General features: G+C 42.7%; 1 protein-coding gene across 3 annotated transcripts in view; it reads left to right on the top strand.

Moving 5' to 3' along the window:
* The window catches only part of ARAP2 (ArfGAP with RhoGAP domain, ankyrin repeat and PH domain 2), a 575,623-nt gene that overhangs the window by 57,915 nt on the left and 491,608 nt on the right, over positions 1-26,100 (top strand). For all 3 annotated transcript variants that reach the window (XM_063922313.1, XM_063922304.1, XM_063922322.1), the window contains exons 6-9: positions 3,159-3,229; positions 5,208-5,513; positions 6,558-6,627; positions 24,591-24,711. In XM_063922313.1, coding sequence (XP_063778383.1) covers positions 3,159-3,229; positions 5,208-5,513; positions 6,558-6,627; positions 24,591-24,711 — 568 coding nt within the window. The remainder of the gene's footprint in view (positions 1-3,158; positions 3,230-5,207; positions 5,514-6,557; positions 6,628-24,590; positions 24,712-26,100) is intronic.

Here is a 26,100-nt window from a genome sequence, read left to right as displayed (position 1 = left end):
CTCAGTGTACACAAACTTTGTTTAATACTCAAAGTTATTAAAAATATTGTATTAAATGAACTTCAGACTGTGTGTATAAGGTGTATATGAAACATAAATGAATTGTGTGAATGTACACACACTTTGTTTAATGCACAAAGTTATAAAAAATATTGGCTAAAATGACCTTCAGGCTGTGTGTATAAGGTGTATATGAAACATAAATGCATTCTGTGCTTAGATTTAGGTCCCATCACCATAATATCTCGTTATGGTATGCAATTATTCCAAAATACAGAAAGATCCGATATCCAAAATTCCTCTGGTCCCAAGCATTTTGGATAAGGGATACTCAACCTGTATAACCCACCCAAATCTAACTCTCTCTGCAAATAGTATATCTGCCCCACCTGCAGTGCACATAGGGCCTAATTCAGACCTGTGCACTTGCTAGGTTTTTTTTGCAGTCCCACGTTCGCATAGTCGCCGCACATAGGGGAGTGTATTTTCACTTTGCAAGTGTGTGAACGCATGTGTAGCAGTGCTGTACAAACAGAATTTGTGCAGTCTCTGAGTAGCCCAGGACTTACTCAGCCGCTGCGATCACTTCAGCCTGTTCAGGACCGGAATTGACGTCAGACACCCGCCTTGCAAACGCTTGGACACGCCTGCGTTTTTCCAACGACTCCCAGAAAACAGTCAGTTGACACCCACAAACGGCTTCTTCCTGTTAATCTCCTTGCGAAGGCCCGTGTGAATGGATTCTTCGCACAAACCCATTGCTGAGCGGCGATCTGCTTTGTACCTGTGCGACGCGCCTGCGCATTGCGATGCATACGCATGCGCAGTTTAGACCTGATCGCAAGCTGTACGAAAATGCAGTCTAGCGATCAGGTCTGAATTAGGCTCATAGTTTTGCCCATTAGGCCCTATATTACTGTACATCCCTTTTAAGTAGTTTCATAATTTATTTCTTTTTTTAACAGTTTTTATACAGTGCAGCAAATTCCGTTGCGCTTTACAAGCGGAAACAACAGTGATAAAACATAACTGGGTAATAACAGACAGAAATAGAGGTAGGAAGGCCCTGATCGCAAGCTTACAATCTATAGGGAAATATGCATTGACAAGGATTGGTGATCCACCAGATTGCAAAGAGTCTTTGGTGAGCTGCATGATATGGTCATTCAGCTATGTTGACCTGGGGTCAGGAGGATGGGAAAGTGAAGAAAGAGAAAATATGTGAGGATATGTGTGGACTGTACAGAGGGGACTGTAATTGGATAGTAAAGTTCATGAAGGTCATGTGAGCGGTTCCGGAATTGATAAGCTTGAATCTACATTCTGAAATTTATCTAGCAAAGATTATGCAATTAAATGTCTTGATGGCAACTACTGTACGAGTTTACTTGTGAACCTGATTTAATTTAAGTACCCACCTGTGTCTTGGGGCTTAATTCATACCTGATCGCTGTTGTGCGAAATCGTATGTACCGCAATGCGCAGGTGCGAGCCCAAACAGCGCCAGAATGGTGCGAAATTTCGATCGCTAGGCGTACGCAATGTGATTGACAGGAAGCGGACATTTGGGGGTGGTAACTGGCCATTTTCTGGGAGTGTCAGGAAAAACGCAGGCGTTCCCAAGCATTTTCTGGCAGGGTGTGTGACGTCAGCTCTGTCCCCGATCAGCCTAATTCTATCGCACTGTAGGACTAAGCCCTGGGCTACGCACAGACTGCACAGACTGGAAAAATCATTTGATGGTGAGTGAGTTGCGAATGGATTTGCAGATGTCCGCTGTCTGGCAAAGTTTTCGAATGGCGTACGCATGCATTCACACACTTGCACAGAGCGGGTTTTCACTGTTCCTGGGCGGTGACTATCTGATCGCAGCCCTCTGCAAATTTGCAGAGGAGCAATCAGGTCTGAATTAGGCCCTTGGTACTGAATTCTTAAGCGGATGAACTCTTGAACATTTGACAAAGGTTTTGTCTTGACTTACTATTAATCTACTAAATAACTAACTGAACTAACTTGCTCTCTAATTAACTGACTAACCAACCAAACATTAGCTTTAGTTTACTTTGTTTTGTTACCACTAACGTCCTCCAGTTTGAATATATTTTAACGTATTACAGGTGCCTACTGGACATTGGTAGGGAAAATAGATACAGGAAGAGTAGGATTCATTCAGATGAACTATGTGTTTGCTCATCTGTCGCTTTGACCATACTGTTTATATCACAAAGTTAGTGTGGCTTACCTCAGCACCTCATTCCAGGGACGTGCGGTGAGCTAAATAGCTCAGGAGACACTGGCTAGCACCAGAGCCAGATTTACATGCAATATATCAGCCAAAGGGTACATCTGGGCATTACACACAGGTGCAGCAGTAAAAACTCCTGGAAATTTGGTGAGTTTTGATCAGAGATGTGCGGATAAGGTAGGTATGGGCGGCACTGCCTCACCTGCCATAGACTATTTACTCCAGAGTTTTGGCTATAAAAAATTATTATAATAATGCAAAGAAGATATTTCAAACATATTCTTTGTATTTTTCATATACTTTATACAGTCAAAACTCTGGCACAAATGTTAGTATGACAGGAAAGGCTCTGCCTCACCTGCCTCACCCCACCGCACGTCACTGCCTCATTCACATCTATAGATGGTCTGGGTCACAGTAAATATCCCCCATTAGAATGTGCTTCTCCTGTAGGTATGCATGTGCTTCTCCTGTAGGTATGAAGGTTCATTAACAAGAATTGGCAGTTAGGTTACTGGCATAGTTTCATCACTAGGCCCTCTGGGAGAATTTAGTAAGGTGATGTTAATCCATCTTTTCAAGGCTCTACTTTGTTCCTCTAAACATGTGAGCCAGTTAACATCCAAAATTGGTGTTCCGTGCACATGCACCTTCTCATGATCAGAGTCTAGGAGGCAGATATTCTGGCACTGCTGGACTACCCACACATCCAGGCCCCATTGTGGTCACACTGCCTGTGCACTTGTTCTGCCACTGGTTAGGGTGAATACTATAGGAAAAGTTTGCAAGCATTATGACTACCCTTTAAATTTCCAATCTGAATTATAACATATTAAAATAACCATGTTGTTATGGTATCATAGTGCCTAGCAGCAGAAATGTTACAATGCATATTTTTTAAACTGTCTTCCAGGAAGCTTCCGGAGATAAGTTTTCAGTTTCTAGTAATAGTGATCTGAACGAAGGCACCGGAATCAACGCAAGGTAAAAATAATCTGACTTTATTTATGCTTCTGTCACTCAGATTGTTGCCAACTGTCCCTAATTTCTTTGTTTTGATGATTTGTATAGCTGATAATTAAACTATCGTTCGAAATGAACCAAATGATCAAATAATGTATCTTTCTCTTTATATAACATCCAGTACTGCCCACTATGCAAGTTAATATTTATTAAAGGAGAGTATACAGTATATACTAAAAAAACTAAATTATAATTATCTTCACCTATCAAGTTAGGGCTGAGGTTGCAGTGACCAAAGATTTGCTTGTACTGCAGGTAAACAAAGTAATTATATGCAAATGATATGCAACTCCCCACCAGCAAAGTGTCCATGAAAATGATTATCAAATGTTTGTGTATTGTAAATGATGTTGCTTAGAAGCACAGGGTTTTTGCTCATGTGCCTTTAGTTAGTAATATATTTATTTTCCTTTTGTGCAAATATTAAGGGATAAATGTATGAAAATATTTTTGCTTTAGATCTTTGCCTAGTTGTCTTTAACTGTTAACCGGCTTTCAGAGGCCTCCCTTCACTAATGTTCACCAGCCACAGAATTTGCGCTATTACTCTGCCTAATGACGCATTTATCTCTAGCAGAGCGCTCCCTTCAACCTAGTAAAAATGATAATTCAGTCAGCATACAAAATATTAGGGGGCCTTAACCACAGGCAAGACATAACTTTCATGTCATATGGGGTGAAGAATGACATAGAATGACATTAGTGATGAAAGGACATGTCCAGGTCTGGTATGAAAATATGACAGTTTGCAAGCAAGTGGCAGACGTAGCTGCCTAAAGGGCCATACTGACGGGGAGATTGCCCCAGAGATGTGTGCTGAGCAGTCTAGCACAGACCGCTCAGCACACATCTATCCCCCCGCTAAGCACTGCGCGATGTGCCGAGTGAGGGGGGGGGGGGTTTGGACACAGGGGGCCGCTCATTTCACCCAGCAGTGAAATTTAGGCCAATTTAGCACCGGCGATAGCGACGCACGGGACCGTGCCTTGCTGTCGCCGGCTCCCCTACACACGGAGCGATGTTCTAAGCAATCTAGTCAGATTGCTTATAAATTAGCTAAACATCGCTCCATGTGTACCCCCCTTTAGGGGTCCATTTATCAATGAGTGATAAAACTTGTGAGTGATAAAACTCATTGCATATGATAACTGATTCTCCAAGCAATCAGCTCTCAACTGTCATTTTTCAAACACATGACAATTAGGAGATGAACACATGACAGGAGTTGACTAGAGCACATTTATCATATGCAATGAGTTTTATCATTCACAACGAGTTTTATCACTCGTTGATAAATGAGTACCTTAAATTTGCACAGAGTTAAATAAAAGAGATTAAGAGACAAAAATAAAAGAATGTGTTCACTAGATCTTGTGGATTCCCTATTGCTGAAGGCTTACATCTAAATAGGGCCAAACCTCGGTGGTTGCTTAAGGCACCAATGGTTGTTGGCACCTAAAACAATGAGTTTGTGACACATTCAGTGTTTCTAGTGTGCACACATATGTGTCTATTCATGAAGAAGTGAAAAATGTGGTGAAGTGAGCCTGTGGAGAAGTTGCCCATGGCAACCAATCAGCTTCTCTGTACAACTGTACAGTATGCAAATTATAAATGTTACTTCGATGCTGATTGGTTGCCATAGGCAACTTCTCCACTGGCTCACTTCTCCACACTTTTCACTGCTTCATGAATAGACCCAATAGAGCCCTGTCTGCTGATGTTAAAGAGAAACAAGCAGAAGCTTTATATAAGCAGCGGAGGCAGTGGCAAAACACAAGTGGGGTTCCTGCTTCTGGCGGAAGGTGTGCCACCTGTCTCGCATCCAAATTTTGATGGAAACCAAGAATACAGTATGATTCATGGAAAACTGGAGTGAATTGATTAGTAATTTGTTTTCTCATTAATTTGTTTTCTCATTAAATATTCTATTTAATAGCCCAGAACATAATTCTCCATGTAAAACATCCTCAATGCAAGGACACACAGAGGAGTCAGTGTATTCATCACTGGAGGAATGCACACTTCGGTTGGGAGGAACAGCCACTGTGGACAAGAGAAGACAATCACTCCCCGATGCCAGACTACTGAAAGATAACATTAGTCACCATGAAGTAGAAACATTGGTTCAAGAAATTGATCCATTGTCCCAAGAAGATTACTCAATCACACCGTATGCATGCTTCTATGGACCGTATACCATGCTGAATAAAGCTGGCTGGTTAGACAAACTTTCCCCTCACAGGTGAGGTTCATCATTTAGGTCTTTGCTGTTATCATTGTGTGATTGTGTACATTTTCAGTTACCATTGAGGTCAGTGATCCCAGTCATACTAGTTGTTCAGCAGGCAATCACACAATGCAGTAAGGACAGGTCCTGTAAAGTTGAATAATATAAATGTGTATAAACGTGCATACAAGTGCCAATTTTGACTATGCGATTTTCCTTGAACTTCCAGGAGCCAATAACCACCAATTTTGACTATATTTAATTGCGATTTTGACCATACTAGAAACTAGATTGTACACAATATAGTCAAAATTGCCTTGCCTGCACAGTCTCTTTTTTCTTGCGATACGACCCCACGGCAGAGTGCATTGGTATTGCAAGCTGTGTACACGGTGCAATATGTGCTAACTTTTCTTACGATTTTGACCTTATAGTTTAAAGCATAAGCACACATCGCACCGTGTGTTTGCACCTTTAAAAAACACATGACAATTATCTAGCTTACAACAAGTTAAGAATGTGCTTTATATCCGGTAATAGTATTTCGAGGTTTTCTGTTTGAGAATGTTAGTGACATTTCTTTATACACAGTACTGATTATAATAATAACACGCAATACAAAATTTGAGAATTAACATGTCTGGAACACCTCTTTACATACTGCTAATTCTGTTACTTAATTTTCGTTATATGTGATATGATTAACACTTATACGTAGCACATCTCCTGGAATCTTTCATCTACTGCAACCTCAAAGGAAAAAAGAAGAAAGTCAACACAAAACAACAAATAAATATGTCAGAGGTTCAGGCATTTAACAGTCTCAGCCCCAAAAACTTTTATATACTGTACATTAGAAATACAAAACATATTTCTTCCTTTCATTTACTGGGCCAAAAACATAAGCCAGATATTTCAAAATGGAATTTTGGAGCAGTTAGTTGGGATCACTTCTAATGTGTCCCATTTTCTAAAACCAATTATACATGCATTTAGTATTGTACAGTATTTTATTTTTAAAGACTGTTATTGAAACTTTGTGTCTGTTTTTTTCTACAGTAGTTGCATGTTTCAGAAGAGATGGGTTAAAATTGATGGCCATCATGTTTCTTACTATCAGAGTGACAGGGTAAGATGTTAATTATCATTCAGATTAAATCTCTTTAAACTATAGCTTGTGTGTTACTTTTTGCCTGTTAAATAAACATGTAAATTTACATACCGCTTAAAGCCGTAATCCAAGTATGTAACATAGCTATTTGTGACCTAGAATATTTTATAGTAAACTAAAAGGTAAGAGTGTGGCAATAAGGTTTAACCTGCAAGTGGCTTTGATTAAATGTTCAAAGCCTATAACATTAAGTATGTAAAGAGCTTTGAGTCCTTTTGGAGAAAGAATGCTATATAAATAAAATAATAATAATAATAATAATAATAATAATAATAATAATAATTAATTATTATTTTATTCATTTATTTATTTTTAAATAACCCCTATTTGACATCATGGTATAAGTCATTTCATGTACATTATTTATATATAAAAAAGTTGCTTCTGCCACATTTGTTCATTGATCACATTATGAAATGTTGGTGCACAAATATGTACATGTACATTATATTAAAAAAAAAAGTTACTTTGCCACATTTATTCATTGACCATACTATGAAATGTCGGTGCACAATTAGAAAGGCAAAAATAGAATAAAACATATCTGTACATATTAAGGTTAAAATAGACACCAGTATTTCCACATTATCTATAGTCTAATTGTGCAAATCCATAAGAAGGCAAAAACATCTAGTGAATGGCCAGTTGATGATTTAGCCTGGAAATGTCTACAAGGGGTAAATGTACTAAGCTTTTTGAAACAACTGCACATGGCTAGTTACCATATTTTTTTTTAGATCCAAACTGCCAGATTTATGAATCAGCAGTTTGGAGGGTGCTTTGAAACTGTCCAGAGATGTACATTAGAGTTTAAATGGACAACCTAATGGCGTTTTAGTTGACTCCACTTGTGGCTTAGAATAAAAAGCCCCCTCCCCTCTCCATGCTGTTAAAACATAAAATAAAAATAAACTACAGTACAACATAAACTGTATAGCTGGAATTAAATTAATAAGAAATATAGTGGGGCTGTTAAATAATTTAGTGCCTCTGTAATGTTTAGAGTTATTATTGCTCCCATGATATTACTATAGATAAAATAGTGGCTCAATTAATTATTTTCTAACATAATAATGTGCATCTTAAATATAATATATCGATACTATCCTCTTCGTTTTCTGTAATGTATTATAGTTCCTCCAAAAATTTCTGTAGTGCAGTGAGACCCCTATTTTACTTAACTTTTCTTCTAACTAGGGCAGCGGGGGGTCATGGGTTTGATTCCCACCATGGCACTAACTGTGTGGAGTTTGTATATTCTCCCCATGCTTACATGGGTTTCCTCTAAGTACTCTTGTTTCCTCTCACAATCGAAAAAAAATATGCTGGTATGTTAATTGGCTCCCAACAAAAATGAACCCGAGCATTAATGTGTGTGCGTGTACATGTGGTAGGGAATATAGATTGTAAGCCCATTTGGGGGCAGGGACTGATGTGAATGTCCAAATATTCTCTGTAAAGCGCTGTGGAATATGTGTGTGCTATTTAAATAACTGGTAATAAATAAATAAAAATAATAACTTGAACCAACATACTACCTCCACCAGAACAGACAATGCCCTTAGCCCCCTCCACTCCCCGCTGCAGAATAAGTTGATAATAAAGATAATTTGTTCATCATTCCATTGGATCCAGATGCCACAGTACATTATTCCAGTTTAGAATTCCAACTGCCAAAAGGGGGATGTCACGAATGTTTGAAAGTGATAAAGTGGAGAGGTTGGCCATAGCAATCAGCTTCTGTTATTTTATAGACTGGTCAAGATACATGATAGCTAGAGGCTAATTGATTGCTATGGGTGACCTTTTCTTTTATCTCACTTAGAGGTTTGATACATCTCCCCTAAAAAAATTTTTTTTAAAACTGGAGCACAGCAAAAAATACTTTAATGTATGAAGTATTGGAGGTCAATATAACATGAACGACACTGAATGATCTCATGTACCATCAGTGGAATTATTATTTGCAGCAGTGTGTGACTGGTAATCGTTGAACTCCACCTAAAACATTATCTTGCATTTATCCCCACTTTGTATTAATATGGGCCTGTAGGTTGACCAAAGAAACCACTGACACATTTCCTTTCATTTTATGAACTGCAGAAATGAAGTAGCAGAATGCCCGTGGTTGCTATGGACAACTCCATACTTTTCCTAATCAATAGTTTTAATTTTACCCAATGATGATGACTTTTTGTAATGTTAACAAATCACATCTTTGCACACCAGTAGTTATAGACTTTTGTTTGTAATGAATGTCGATCTTTGCTATAAATTACAGTTAATTCAAGATCCTAAAAGTTATGGCTTCCAACTTAAAAGCATCTTGCAAAAATTAAAAATTGAGCTGTTGTCTGATTACTTGCATTGATTGAACTGAGTGTTTGGTCATTTCATTTAATTTAGTGCAGGATACATTCAAGGTTTGAAAAGAATCAAGATTGCAAATTAGATAAAGTGAGTGCCATATGTTGTGTAAAGGATAGATTGGACATATACTGTAGTAGCCATTAATGAAAAATGGTCGTTGGCAGATAACGGCATCAGAAAGGGATAAGGCAAGTGAAGACTATAGGCAGATTGGTTATAAATCAATGGGTGGAGATTGAATTACTCTAATGGGATTAGGTTGAAATGTAAAACTGAATAAGGGTTTATTTTTAAACCATAAAAGCTTCAGATAAACGATTTCTTTCTCTGCGTTCTCCACAAGCCAAGCCTCTGAACACACGCAAGGTATCAGAATGAGAAAAATTTGGGAAAAATCTTGTATTTATTTAATTTGTATTGCTTTAGGAAATTGCAATAAAGGCGACAAGTATGCTAAACATATAGGCATGATTTCTGTAATGTGAACACTATTCCAAATGTCTGCTGTGAACATAGGGCCTAATTCAGAGTTGATCGCAGCAGCAAATTTGTTAGCAGTTGGGCAAAACCATGGGGGTAATTCAGAGTTGGGCAAAACCATGTGCACTGCAGGGGAGGCAGATATAACATGTGCAGAGAGAGTTAGATTTGGGTGTGGTGTGTTCAAACTGAAATCTAAATTGCAGTGTAAAAATAAAGCAGCCAGTATTTACCCTGCACAGAAACAAAATAACCCACCCAAATCTAACTCTCTCTGCAAACGTTATATCTGCCACACCTGCAGTGTACGTGGTTCTGCCCAACTGCTAATAAATTTGCTGCTGCGATCAACTCTGAATTACCCTCATAATGGGAATGGAATGCTAATGCCACTATTGTTAGTTCAGCGCATCTACAGTATGTGACCGCCAGGGCTTAAAGTGGTCTTGGAGAGGTGGGGGAACTCACCTCACCTGCAATGCCACAGAAAGGGTGTGGCCTCACAAGGAAGGGGCGTGGCCACACAAAAGTACCACCAATTCAAAATAATGCTTCACAGTAGCACAATCTTATTCACATTGCCCGCCCCACATACTAGTGCCCTTTACACACAATGCCCACAATTTTCAGAGTCCCCCCTTTTACACAGTACGGCAGACAGCGTCCCCTTTTACACAGTACGACAGGTAGAGCCCCTTCCAGGGGCAAACGCAGGATTTTATGAGGGGGTTTTATATATATATATATATATATATATATATATATACACACACACACACACACTCAGAGTCTTGAAAGTGCAAAAACAGACAAAAAGAGTGACATGGCAAGAGAGGGTGAGAGAGACATGGAGATAGAGACATTGCAAGAGAGAGAGAGAGACATGGCAAAAGAGAGAGAGATGAAGAGGAGACATGGCAAAATAGAGTGACATGGAGAGAGAGAGAGGGACATGGAGAGAGAGAGAATATCAGCAGCAGAAAGACTGGGCACCCAGAGCTGTGAATTGTGGCAGCAGTTACCTGGAGGTCTTCATGAGGAGGGAGAGTTGACTCTCCTACCAGACGCCCAGGCAGGGGCAAACGCAGGATTTTCTTGGGGGGGGGGGTTCCGTTCACGTATGCATGTACATATGTTGTGATAGATAGATAGATAGATATATATATATATATATATATTATATATATATATATATATATATATATATACACATACATACACTTCTGTACATATACATACATACTTACACACAGCATACATACATTCATGGCGTACTTTCAAAAACATATATACAATACATAACTACTCGGATCAAACATACACACTGCAGACACACACACGGAGCATACATGCATGCATACACACAGAGCATGCATACACATACACACAGAGCATACATACACACAGCATATACACATACACACATAGCATGCATACACACACACACACACACACACACACACACACACACACACACAGCACATACACACACATAGGATACATACACACGGCACATGATACACACATAGGATACATACACAGCACATGATACACACACAGACACATGATACACACACAGGATACATGAACACAGCACATGATACACACATAGGATACATGCACACAGCACATGATACACACACAGGATACATACACACAGACACATGATACACACACAGGATACATGAACACAGCACATGATACACACATAGGATACATGCACACAGCACATGATACACACATAGGATACATGAACACAGCACATGATACACACATAGGATACATGAACACAGCACATGATACACACATAGGATACATGCACACAGCACATGATACACACATAGGATACATGCACACAGCACATGATACACACATAGGATACATGCACACAGCACATGATACACACGTAGCTTATAAACACATAGCACCCCCCCCCCCCCCTCTTCCTTCCAAACACCAGGGCAGTGGGTTCCTCACCCGGCCAACTAAGCCCCCCCCCCCTACACTTAAAACAAATACCTGTGCTCAACTGCAGTACAGTTCACTGCAAACATTTCCGTCCTGCCTCACCCGGCCGGCCAGCTCTGTCACATGGGAGGTCTGCCTGGGAGGAGCTGCAACTTTCTCTGCAGCTACTGTTGCTCCCCGTACATTCAGCCAGCCTGCCTCCGTCCTCTCCTCAGTTAGTGGAGGCAGCTGCACAGTCTATTTGCGGGGGGGGGGGGATCGGGCGTTACAGCCCGCGGCTCAGTCACACTCCGGCGGCTGTGGCTGCGGCAGAGGGGGGGAGTGAGGGCACTTTGAACCTGGCGCCGGCTGAGCGCCATTCACGGCTCCTGGACCGTCAGCTAATGAGAAGCTGCCACTTGGCAGCTTTTCATTGGCTGGCGGTCTGCGAGCCGTGATTGGCTCACGCCAGATTTTGAAAAAGCCTCATCTACTTCTAATTGGTGCTGCAGCCAGTCCGCGAGCCGTGATTGGCTGGTGGCCGCTGCCACCTTTATAATGGAACAGGGACATGATGCTGTGGCCGGGCGGAGGCGGAACTGGTTCCGCCTGCAATTAGAGGTGACGGAACGCAGTTCCGTCCCGTTCCGGCCCACTTTAACCACTGGTGACCGCACTGCCTTCCCTACTCCATCTGTGAGACCAGTCACTCCAACCCAGAGCTGGAGCAAAGCTTGATGCAGCCCTATACAGGCCTCTCACCCTAAACCTGTAATGTCACCTAGGGGGCTGGGCTATCGGCTTGGGAAGTAGACCACTGCCTGGAGCATTTTTAGGAAGGTGCAGTCCTTAAAGGGCCCTACACTCCTAGCGACCCACCCAACGGCAGACGGGCTGCCGATACGGCAGACGGGGCCGCGCATCGCTCATCACTGGTGCCTACACACTTAAAGATATGAACGGTATCTCATTCATTAATAAACAAGATCGTTCATATCTTTCACTGGTATCGACCAGTGTGTACGGCCCAATACTGCTGTAATCTGTCCATTTACTTCTGAGCTAATCCAGTGTGACAACAATCGGTGTCACTTGCTGAGGCGGAACTAGCATTGGTGCAGCAGGTGCATTGCACCTGGGCTCCTGGAGACTAAAGGGCCCACTGCTGCCCAGACCAGCAATGAGTTTTCACCTGGGCCACTGCACAATCATTTTAAGCAACGTCAGATGAATGGCTCAGCAAAGGAAGAGGTTGGGCCCCACTGCCTGAGGAACATGTCCCTTACTTAAGGGAGGCGGGTTTTGACCTTGTGTGATTGCCATCTGAGCCAGACTGATAGGAGAGTCCTGCTGCCTGTTAGCGCTGATGCACGCAGATGCGTACTGCCTCTAATTCACAGAGCTGTGAATTGTTCCTGAATCACAACTGTCTGTGAATTAAAGTCAGCTTGTGGTCAGTGTAATTGGTGCTGTCAGAGCCTTCTTGATGGAGTTCCGAACTGAGGAAAGCACAGGGGGTGAGGCCCTATGAACAGCCCAGGTACTTAACCATTTGTGTTGGCTTAGCAAAGTTGGAAAGGATTGGGCTTTCATACAGCTTATTAGATAGTGAGGGGTAAATTTACTAAGATGGGAGTTCTATTTAAGATGGGATGTTGCCCTTAGCAACCAATCAGATTCCAGGTATTATCTTCTAGAAGGTGCTAGATAAATGAGACGTAGAATCTGATTGGTTGCTATGGGCAACGTCCCATCTTTAAAATAACTCACATCTTAGTAAATTTACCCCTGAGTGTGTACTGCAAACGGGTAGCTGCGCAGGGATGCAGGAACAGCTTTATGGCTGGTGTTAACCAGGTCTCTCATAGGAGCTAAGTAGGAGACATCTGTCTCCTACCATGTCACAGCATAGTCTTTTTTTTAAACAACTTTTTTATTGAGACATCATGGGTTGTTCAGGGAGGTACATTTTGGGTACAATGACACGTACAATTAAAGAATATATACATTAAGGTTGTACATTAAATTCTCATATTATCACATTAAAACAGAAATTCAAGATGAGGTAACACACAGTATATAGTCATATATCAAGTTCACACGTATGGTTAGAACAATATAACGAGCCCTGGGGGAAACCACCGTAACCGCCCAACCTCAAGCTAAGGAGATAGGTGGGTCCTGAGTTGCCAATCTGGTCAGGTACCATGTAGTGTTTTTTAAGCTATTGTGGATCTGCAATCGCGTGGTAAGGGGCAAATTGGAAATATAGGAATCCCATAGAGTGAAAAAACGACCAACTTGAATACCCTTATCCACAATAGCTCCCACCTAGTCCATCCGGAATAGTTGGTGCAATTTAGTCAGTGGTATTTGTGGAGGTGTACTATCTATCCACCCTTGAAGTATCGTCTTTTTCCCTGCAGCACTAAGGGCCAACAATAGGTTTTTACATTCCGATGGCATCCGAAGATCATGGTCAATGATACCCAGTATCGCCCATTCAGGAGTAAATGTATTTTCTAATGAGATGCCAGAAGTACTGCACAATAGGACATGCCCATAGACAATGATAGGTGTCCGCCTCACTCTGGTGGCATTTTGGGCACGAGTGTGTTTCTGATGTTCCTATATGAAAACGTTGCAATGGGGATAAATAGGTGTTATGGTAAACATTTAAAAATAATTCGGTATATATACTCGCAGGCAAGACCTTTCGGGAGTACAGTAGGGTCTTTTCCAGTATGGGCATAGTCAGTTTAGGGAAATGTGTCAACCACCTGGACATACCGCCTGTTATAGTGGCATGATCCAATATAGTTCGTAAAAATGTATAGTGTATAGATATGGCTTTATGACTTGGTACGGGGTGTAATAAAAGACTGTCCAACGAGTTTTTCCAATCCCCTTCCGAGAAGTGTGTGAGAACATGTCTGACATAGAATTGTGTTTGCAGGAATGGCAGAGGAGACTGGGCAGCCACAGTATGCTTTGTGGATACCTCAGAAAAGGTCAGCATGCGGCGTTCATCAATGGAGACCAATGATCGAATCGACGTTACTCCAGCCTCCCCCACATAGTGAAGGGGTGAGCAGCCATGCCGTCCAAGAACTCAGGGTTTTGGGTTAAGGGTAGATGTAGAGAATGATATTGACACAACCCTGCGTTGTGACGCAAGATATGCCACATTCTCCTCGTAGACCATAAAAGAGGATTCGATTTGGTATGGTCTGAGATTTCCTGATCATGTCGATGAAGAAAACACGTCAAGTCAATGTTTGTCAAAAAGTTCTGTTCCAAAGACATATATGTGTAAACAGAGCTTTTTTGCAGCAAATCCCTCAAATCCCTCAAATGTCTCAAAAGCGCAGCCTGATTGTAAACTACCACGCCGGGGAAGTTATTCCCTCCATTGGATTTAGGCTGGGCGAGTTTGCGTAATGCTATACGGGCACGGCCTCCTTCCATATAAAAGTTCTGATGAGCATATTGATCATTTGTGCGTCCACAGGGAGTGTTTGTAGGGGGTATAATAGGCGCGGGATAGCCACCATTTTAAGTAAGTTGTCCCTACCTAAGTATGACAAAGGCAAACGTTCCCATCCCTTAATATCGTCAGTCAAAGTACGTATGGCTTTGCCCACATTGAGTTTATATAATTCTGAAATGTGCTGTGACACTATGATGCTTAGGTATGAGATATACATTGATACCCAGCCTAACGGGAAATGTGTAGTCCAGTGTGGACATGTAGTATTCCCATATAGCAATAGTGCTTTAGATTTGTCCATGTTAATACTAAAACCCGAAATTAGGCCAAATAGTTTAATTTTTTCTAGAATAAGAGGAAGAGAGTGCTCAGGGTCAGATATATAAAGAAGAATATCATCGGCAAAGGCCGATAGCTTAATCTCCTGCCTACCCACTCTTATTCCCCGAAAGGCCGACAAGTCCTGCAATGTCCGAAGTAGTGGATCAAGAGCTAGATTAAACAATAATGGTGATAGAGGGCATCCCTGACGGGTACCCCTTTCCAAAAAGAATCGTTGACCCCTGATCCCATTTATCAAAAGAGAGGCAGATGGTTTGTTATAAATAAAATTAATATATTTAATAAATCCGGGATCAAAACCTCTTTTTTCTAGCACTGTAAACAAATATGGCCACAGGACCATGTCAAAAGCCTTATTGGCGTCGAGACTAAGAAACATGTTTGGATCTGTACATGGAGATTGGGACGCTGCCACTGCAGCTAGTGCCGTGCGAATTGCCTTGACTGCATGTCTGCCAGTCACAAAGCCCATTTGTGTCATGGTAAGAATATATGGGAGAATAAGCTGAAGTCATGTCGCCATTATCTTAGCTAATAATTTATAGTCGACATTCAATAAACTAATCGGCCTATAAGAGGAAAGGAGGTTCGTGTCCCTATCAGGTTTAGGTATGAGGGTGATAAATGCTTCATTGAATAAAGGAGAGGGACAGCTTCTTTCTTGAATTGCCTGAATCAGCTCTAATAAAGCCGGTACAATGTGAGACTGTAATAAGCGATAGTATTCTCCTGACATACCATCAGGACCAGGAGATTTACCATGGGGCAGGTTTGAGATGGCAGAGTTGATTTCTTCCTCTGTTACTCTACCTGTTAGGACCTCTCTTTGATCCGTAGTCAAAGGGGGTAGCACATTGTCAGTAAGCAATTGTGCTTGTACCTCGGCGTCCACCGGTGCAGAGCTAAACAGGGATTGAAAATAAGTTTTGAACTGCTCTACTATTTCCTGAGATTTGGTGATAGTGTGACCTGATGTGGGATGACGGAGAGTGGTTATAGTATGTCTCTTTTTAGCAGGTCGAGAGATAACCGCCAGTAGCCTACCCGCCTTATTACCCCATCTATAAAATTTATTTTTGGTGTAATCTAAGGAGTGTTTCGCCTGGGTCGCTAAGTAGGTTTCAAGCAGACGTCTTGCCTGTTTGTATTCAGTAAGAGCGGCATCAGTGGGGGTAGAAGTGTAGGTTTGGAAAGCAGTAGACATTGCTTCCTTTAATACAGAGTATTCCATCTTGGCTTCTTTTTTCTTCCGGGAGACATAACTAATTATATGACCCCTCATTACTGCCTTAGAGGCATTCCAAAAAATTTCGGGTCTATCCCAGTATTCTATGTTGTCATCAACATAATTAGTCCAGTGGTAAGTAAGGTATAATTTAAAATCCTCTGAACTAGCCAAATATTGCTGGAATCGCCATATACGATCCAATGGGTACATGTGAGGATGAGCTAAGGCCAGAGTTACAGGGGCGTGGTCAGAAATTAGTATGTCAAGTATGTCCACCCCACTGATATCAAAGATTAATTCATCAGCCATAAGGAATTTATCTGTACGAGACAGAGTTCCATGGGCCAACGATAGATGGGTGTGTGTTTTATCGCCTGGGTGTAGCAGTCTGCATGGATCAGAAAGATCCAAAGAGTCTTGAAAAGCCATTAAGTGTTTACTATGGGGGTCAGTGGTTCTAGGTAGGGCCGGTGACCTATTGACTGTGGGATCAATCACCATATTATAATCTCCTCCCACTATCAAGGGGAAATTCATCCTACTTTGGAGAATATGACCAAGGTCCTGAATAAATATATGTGTATTAATATTCGGGGCATACAGATTGACTAGAGTAAATTTATTGTGGAAGAGCTCGATATCCAATATTATATATCTGCCTTAAGGATCAATGATTTCTTCCAAAACAATTACAGGAAGGTTTTTTTCGGAAAAGTATGGCTACTCCTCTAGCTTTCGTAAGAAAAGGAGCAGATATACAGGGGCCAAGCCAAGGAGCCTTCAATATATTTTCTTCGCCCGTCTGCCAGTGGGTCTCCTGTAAAAAAATCACATCAGGGTGAAAACGTTTGAGGTGTGTGGCCACACGGCGTCATTTGACTGGGGAGTTCAAACCATCGACATTCCAGGAAATAAATTGTATGGGCTTTGGAGGCATAATCTCAGATGAGGAAGTATCAGTGGACGGCATGGCTACCCAACCCCAAAGGGGCAAATAAATACCTGACAGAAAATCAACGTTATTAGGTAGCCAAAGGTGGCATCCCCTTCAACCCAAGGCTTGCACTTCAAAGAAAATATTTTAAACATGAACAATACGGCGTCAAATGATACATAACATAACATCACTGTGTGAAACATTGACGATAATCCACGATGACTCATAACTTCTTTTTCTAAACTTTTCCTATCAACCATAACTATGGTGGGCACCAACTAGGTCTAGCGGTGCGCACACTGAACACTGTTACAAATATCTGTAACACTAATACTAATAAGGAGGGAGGCTATACTTGCAGAAAGTAGTAATAAAAACAAATAACAAATAGGAAATCAGCACATCTCCGCCCAAGGTGAGAGTACACAAATTTCCGTGACCCTGACGGAGTCATGACCGGTAAACTAGCTATTTGACGATCTTGGGGGCGACCTGTGTGTCAAGAAATGCGTCTTCGCCACCTCTGGGTCTGTATAGAAAACCTGATTCCCATTCTCTAAGACCCGTAGTTTAGCGGGGTACAATAAGCCAAAGCGAATATTCTTATCATGTAAGTAGGAGCAGACCTCAGAGAATTCTTTTCTCTTCTGAGCCACAGCAACTGAAAAATCAAGATTTTATGGCCCTTGACAAGCAATTCTCTGTTTTTACGGTACGCTGCCAGAATTTGATCCTTGGCCCTATAGTCTAGGTATCGGGCAATAACTGGACGAGAGCAATTCCGTGTCCCATCTCGTGGTGCTCCCAACCTATGAGCTCTATCAATATAGGGGACCTCAATGTCATCTATGATCCCCAGCGAAGTGGGGAGGTCAACGCTGAGATAAGAGGTAAGGGCCGGGCCTGCCAAGGATTCTGGTATACCAGGGGTGGCCAGACTTTTGGAGTCGGCAATCTACTTTGAAAGCTGAAAAGCTTTTGTGATCTACCCAGGTGGAATAGTAGCGCGCGCCGCAGGCGCTCGCCCAAAAAAGGGGCGTGGCATAACAAAAAGTGGGCGTGGTATAACAAAAAAAGGGACGTAGCCTTGCTGCACAGAGTGTAATGACGTTCTTGCACGAAATAACACATTGGCCCCCACAGGTAAAAACCTCAAACACATATGCCCCCACAGTGCTAGATACACATATGCCCCCACAGTGCCAGATATGCCCCCACAGTGCCAGATACAGATATGCCCCCACAGTGCCAGATATGCCCCCACAGTGCCAGATATGCCCCCACAGTGCCATGTGCCCACAGTGCTAGATTTGCCCCCACAGTGCCAGATATGCCCCCACAATGCCAGATACAGATATGCCCCCACAGTGCCATGTGCCCACAGTGCCATATATGCCCCTACAGTGCCAGATATGCCCCCACAGTGTCAGATACAGATATGCCCCCACAGTGCCATGTGCCCACAGTGCTAGATATGCCCCCACAGTGCCAGATTACAGATATGGTCATTCTCTGCATCACATGCTGAGCACAGGAACTGAGTGGGGAGCTATTAGCAAATTCATTGCAGGCAGGCTAAAAAATGATATGTCAAATTAGACAAAACAGTAATAACACATATATAAAAATATTACAGGTTATGGCAAAATTCCAGGAGGAATAGCAATGGCTCCACTTGCCCTTCAATGCAAACTGCCATGAGTGATGCCCTGCTCAAGTAGCAACACTTAAAATAAGACCTCCTTTAATTATTCCTTTAGTGCTGAGCCTTCCCCTCCAAGACAATGTACCTGAACTGCTTGGTCTGCTGGATCCCCAGTGGCTTGATCACTGGCTGGCTCCCCACTGGGCTGGCACTGTCAGTGTGCCTGTTCCCGCCTGAGCTGACTGGATCAAACAAGATCCAACAGGCGCAGAGGCTCCTCAGTTCGCGTTCCCAATGATGCATAGCACGGGTGCGCGGCTGACATCATGACGTCACCCGCGCAATGCATCATTGGGAACGGGACTCACAGAGGTGGCAAGTTAAACTGGAATGCAGAAGTTGGTCGTGATCTACCGGCGGGAGCTCCGCGAGCTACCGGTAGATCACGATCGACCTTTTGGCCACCTCTGTGGTATACCTATAAATCGAAGGTTATTCCTACGAGACCTATTTTTCAGGTCCTCCAGTTTATCCTGTAATTGTGTGATTTTACCCTGGGTAGACATCTCCTCCTGGCATGAGTTGGTAAGGTCCTCGATATCACTCACTCTCGACTCTATTGATGTAATACGTGTCGTATGTGAGTCTATGCGAGCCAGCCCCGCATCTAAGCGGGCTTGGAGGTCATCAAATCATTTGTCTAGGAGGGGCATAAGGAAATCCGAGATTTCTCTAGCAGTCAAGGGAGGAGCTTTATCACTAGTTAAGTTAGATGCATCTGCTCCAGGGCCAGCGGGAGAGGGTGGGCCTGATTTAGGGACAGGAGGTGTTCAATTGTTTTGGAGGCATGGTTTTGTCAAGGTATTTGTCCATACCCCAAGGGATATGACAAAGAGAAATCGGTGCCTCCCAAAATCAACAATGTAGCAGTAACTGATAGCAATGACAAAATGCAATAGAAAAAATGCGGGGCCTGGGCAGTGGTGTGGGACAAATCAAATTTCTAGGACATAAGCCAGTTGGGCAGCATCCCTACCAAAAATTACGTTTACATAAACAGTAAAGCTACATCTAAAAATATGAAAGTTGCCGTTCGGCGACGCACAGCAGCCGCAACACAGCTTGTAATAACTGAAATACCATAAGCAACACCGTGAGACTGCACCGGCATCAGGGCGCAGCCAGCACAAATATATGTGGAAACAGGCTTCGTAAAACAATCTGAAGAGTCAAGCAATATAGAATAAAAATATCGGAAATGAAAAATAATAAACGTCACATACAGATTACAGAGGAAGAAGGAAAATAACAAACGTCACAATTAGCCAGCATGAAGTGGAAAATGATAAACAGCACAATTGGGCCAGCAGTCCAGGTACAGAAATTCCAGGCCACTAGATGGTGGTGATGCGCAAGCTGGAAGTCTCGGCAAAGAACGTGCACCTGATCTCTGTTCCAGAGTGACGTATAACAGTGGACAAAATAAGGGGCAACAGCCCTCCTTGATAAAGTGAGCAGGGGTTTAGCAGCCTATGTCGTGAGCAGAGTGTGGCAAGTAGCTCCTGCAGGGTCTCAAAGTCCACCACACTCAGCAATAGAGGCCAGGTATAGGGAGGGTAGAGAAGGGAAGTTGTGACATAGGATGGTAAGGAGGAGGAGGGGGGGGAATGGCAACACAAAAGGCAGGGAGGTTCAAAGAATCTGGATATGTGGGGTGTGAAATACAGAGAGGGGGATGTTAGTAAAGATGCTGTTGGGGCATACAGACAATGTTAGTACCTGGGGAAGATCTGTAGAGCCCAGCGTCTCCTCAATAACCGTGCCGTCAGGAGAGGGAGATCAGCAGCGTAGAAGTTGTCACCAGCGCAGCATGCACGTCAAGCGCTGTTCCTCCAGCCAGATATTAATATCGGAGTGGTCTTGGCAGGTCTGCCGTCAGGTGCATCCAGCACGTCCACTCCAGGCCGTCCCAGAAGATCTGAGCCGGCTACAGCTGTACCGGACCTCCCACTGTAACCCATCTTCAGCACCCAGACTCGCAGCGCCGGAGATACAAACAAGCAAATGGGGGCCGGCGGGGCAAGCTCCCGGTGCTTACCCCTTCAGGAGGGCATGTAGTTGTATATACGCGGCTTCCGAGGTCCAGCCGCACCACAGGCATGGTGGGGCTCCCAGGGGCTCAGGATGTCAGGGCACCACGTCCGTCTCTGCAGTCTCCCGCAGCACCGCACAGCAAACCAGCGGCGGGGAGCGCGCCGTCAATCGCCGAAGCGCAGGCCTCCGTGCGGGTCCTGTCTCCACTGTCCCGTGAGCTCTCTCCTCCGTCTCTCCTGCCAGACAGTAACCAGAGCCAGGTACAGGCGTCAGGGGGGTCCAACGAGGGTATTGTCAGCCCGTCAGGAGACAGGTCAGGGAGCCGGTATAGAAGTATATAGCGGGTGAGGGAGGGGGCGCGTTACTCCCGGCGTCTTAAGCTGCCACGAGGGCCATCAGTGTCGGTGGCTGGACTCCGGTGGCAGAAAATCGCTCCCCAATGAAAAGAACCTTAAAATGATCCCCACAGTGTGCACTCTGCTGGTAGTCAAGAGTTTTATCCAAATTTGCAGGATTTAAGCAGGATTTGCAAGGATTCTGCAGCTAGGAATAGGGAGCTCAGTAAAATGCGGCCATACTGGATGCCCCGCCCACCGGAAGTCTTCGTCACAGCATAGTCTTATACAGTAAAGAAATAAGAAATTAGATTGCCCATGCACATTCGCAATAGTGATCTTGGTAATTATCTTGGGATAGGGACAGGAAAACTAGAGTCTTTGCAGTAGCACACTCTTCATTTAACATCCTCCATCACCAAAGTACATTTTCCCTGATCTCCACACAGCCCAGAACTGTGTGCAGGACTGTGATTGTACTCTTGTCACCCCCTCTCACTGTCACCGGCTGCCACTCCCTGTTACTGTACCTCTCAATGTCACTGTGTGCCTCTCTCTGCCACCCACTGCTTCTCCCTGTCATCCGCTGCCTTTCTCTGTCAGCCACTGCCGTGTGGCATATTAGCTTGGGGTGGGTCAGAGGAGGAGGGCCCAAAGTACATTTTTGCACCTAGGCCCACCACTCACAAGTTCCGCCACTGGCCAGTTGCTGTATGTACAACTAGTGTGCGGATATTCACTGTGGTGGAGATATTCTAAGCCTTGGAAAGTAATAAGTGTAGAGATAAAGTACCAGCCAGTCAGCTCCTAAGTGCCATTTTGCAGCCTGTGTTTGAAAAACTACAGTTAGGAGCTGATTGGCTGGCGGTTTATCTCTCTCTACTTTATCACTCTCCAAGGCTTAGTACATTAACCCCTAATAGTGGAGATGGTATGAATGTTATATGACTGACAAACATTTCTATTAAATATGCACTTGGACTCCTAATGTTTAAGGGGTCTATTTACTAAGCTTTGGATGGAGAAAAAGTGGATGGAGATAAAGTACCAACCAGTCAGCTCCTAACTTCCATATCACAGGCTGTGTTTGAAAAATGTAGGTTAGGAGCTGGTTGGTTGGTGCTTTATCTCCGTACACTTTATCTCCTTCCAAGGCTTAGTAAATAGACCCCTAAGTCATAAATAAAAATGTTTAATCCCCATAAGTCAATTTGTGCTATTCACCTGAATTCGGTTTCCAAATAAGTATAATACTGAGTTTATTTCTATGAGTGTATCACCAAATTGCTGCAATTTTGCAAATCCCAAATACTGACTCATCCCTCCCGCTTCCTGTCCGCAATCTTACATTCACTCTTGGAGAAGCAGGAAACTGCAGACTGTATAGTTAAACCAATGGGTTGGGGTGCTTCATATTTGTTATTTAGATTTTATTATTTAGATTTTGGGGTGTATATTTTTTAATTCTGTTTGAGTTTTGAATTTAGAGAAGTGCCTTTGAATGGCAGTTTAAAGTGATTTTTTTTGCCTGCATTTGGTTATTTTTATCTGCTAATGCTTTCCCAACTTCATCTAGTAACATACTTACCTACCGTCCCTGAAGTTGCATAAGAACCCTGATTTTTCAGGTAGTCCCCCACAACCTCAGATCTCCCACATCCCACCTGCTTCTTAGAATGGGGAGATAATCACAGCGCCGTTGTGGAGGGGCTGGTGCAAAATGACGTAAATCGCTGCATTTAGCCCTACACCCTCCCTGCGGACCCGAGAATCACGCCCATTTTCCTGTGTTGTGGCAGGGCCAAGTGACATGACAGTCTGGCCCCGCCCCCTGAAGTGTCCTGCAGCATCTCCTCTCTGTGCTTCTTCCAGAGAGGAGACAAAACAAGTAGGTAAGTATTTTTAGTAATGACCACAGAAGATTAAATGGATCTGCCCTATATCACGTATTATATTATTATGGTTCAATAGGGCAGAAAAAAATTGCACCAAGCATTAAGTCTAATAGTGTCTAAAATATAACGTACAGTACTGTAAAATAAATAAATAAAAAAAACACACAGTAATACAGACCATAAATGCAGTAGTTGAGACTCATCCATATCGCAAGTTAAAACCTCCTAATCAGTGAATGCCAATAAAGGGTCCAAATTTTATGTTTTTCCAGACCGCTAATATTGGTATTATGTAGCCAAAACCTGCACCGGATGGAGATAAAGTACTATCCAATCAGCTCCTACTGTAACTGCCATGTTACTGGCTGTGTTTGAAAAATGACAGGATCTGGCTGGTTGGTACTTTGACCCAAATGTATAAGGCAGCCTTAAAAAGTGATAAAGTGGGTATGGATAAAGGGCGGGATGTACTAAAGGGAAAATGCCATAAAACCCCCATTTTCGGGGAATTTTTCACATTTTCGTATGTACTAACCCCCGTCTGCTGCGTTTTCGCGTTTTTGGATGGCGATACCCTATAGAATCCTATGGGCTTCTTAAAGACTGCTGCCGCAACCTGTCGCCTCCGCCGCCCCCCGCCACAGATGCAGACCCACCTCCTGCATACCTTCCTCCAGGAAGAAATGGTCCAGGAAGCTAAACTCCTCCTCCCCCTAGCAACACAGCCGCAGGTCCTTCTGGCTGAAGGGAGGAGGAGGAGGCGCTCGGGACAGCCTGTTGCCTGCTTCCCAGCAGGTGAGCAGGTGGAGACCCCAGGGAGGTGACGTAGACCCCCTGCACACCACCTCACAGTGATAAATGACAAGCCAACCAGCTTCTGTCATTTTTCAAACACAGCCTGTAACATGACAGTTAGGAAGCTGATTGGCTGGTCATTTATCACTCTTTATCTGCCTCCACTGTATCACTTTTTAAGGTTTAATACATTTGGACCTTTATCTCTCTCCACTTTATCACTCTCCAAGGCTTAGTACAGCTGCCCCTATAGAGATGAACCAGCACGGGCATCTTCACCCCTCTCGCTGTTGATGATAATCCAACACATATCTGAAAATCCTCATTTTTTATTTTTATTTACATCATTTGTTTTAATTCTAGGATGTTTTTGCAAAAGGGAAGATTTTACTGTCCGCAATAACAAAAACTAAAAAACTCGGTGAGAACAAATTTGAAGTTGTGACATCGCAGAGGACATTTGTTTTCCGAGCAGAAAAAGAAGGTATGGAGCAGATTCTGTTTAAAATGATGTTAATGGTTTACGTTATTTCATGACACCGGTGAATGTTGTAGTGGAGGTAAATAAGATTCTGTTGCCAGATTAGAGGGGAGATGTATCAAACTTTGGAGAGGGATAAAGTGGAGAAGTTGGACATATTAACCAATCAGCTTCTAGTTATCATTTGCGTAGCACAGTATGTAAATGACAGTTAGTATCTTAGTAGTTGTCTGCTTTACTTCTCTAAAGGATTTGATACATCTCCCCCATAGCAACAGCCTCTGAGACCATAAGTATCGTACGTGTGCCATAATTTGTGACCATGTATCACAATGATTTTATTGCGATACTCAAAAGTACCATAAAGTGATTTTAATTTTCATTATTTCCAGCCTTAAAAAAAATACAGAAAAATAGAAAAAATCTCTCTGGAAATAGTATTGGCCATTGACAACACATTAGATGCATGACATACAATACAAACTCTGTTTTTCATCTAATTTATCTTTCTTGGCTTATGTAATAGCCTGCGAGCTGCACACTCTGCAGAAATGCCGGCGAGTCATTTAAAAGGCAAAAACAACCTAAAGCGGAAATCATTTAAAAGGCAAAAACCACCTGTTTTTGCCTTTTAAATGATTGCTGCTTTAAAAATAAGACAGACTCGCCAGAATTTCTGCAGAGCGTGATGCTCGCAGGCTGTTCCATATGCCCCCTCACTGATACATAAATGAAATATATAGTGCTGACTCACAGGAACATTTTACATTACATCATGAATTATAATATAACATAGATTGATTGTGGTACAAGAAGTTAAGTCTCCCATTTCCAATGTTCCGAAATATGGAATATTTCAAAATTCTGAATTTTTTGAGCGCGACTGAGATAGTGACATCTTTGCTTTCTGATGGTTTAATGTACACAAACTTTGATGCTCAAAATTATTAAAATATATTGTATAAGATTATCTTCAGGCTATGGGCCAAATTCAGACCTGATTGCTGCAGCAACATTTTTCTGTAACGGGCAAAAAACCATGTGCAGTGCAGGTGGGGCAGATATAACATGTGCAGAGAGAGTTAAATTTGGGTGGGGTGTGTACAAACTGAAATCAAAATGGCAGTGAAAAATAAAGCAGCCAGTATTTACCCTGCACAGAAACAAAATAACCCACCCAAATTTAACTCTCTCTGCACATGTTATACTGTGCTAATCCAAAATATCATCACCCAAAGATACATTACAACTACTATCAAGAATTTATATGATGCTCCCCTCATTTGACTACCAGAGTAGTTGAGAGTGTGAAGAGAAATAGTGTGTTCCTTCCTGGGCCCATGCCTCTATGTGGGCTTATTGGCACGCAATGCGCAGCTCCATCAGAGGTCC

This window comes from Pseudophryne corroboree, chromosome 1 (genome assembly GCF_028390025.1).
Source record: "Pseudophryne corroboree isolate aPseCor3 chromosome 1, aPseCor3.hap2, whole genome shotgun sequence".
NCBI lineage: Eukaryota > Metazoa > Chordata > Amphibia > Anura > Myobatrachidae > Pseudophryne > Pseudophryne corroboree.
Note: the sequence above shows the minus strand (reverse complement) of the source record. Positions and strands in the feature narration are given on the sequence as shown.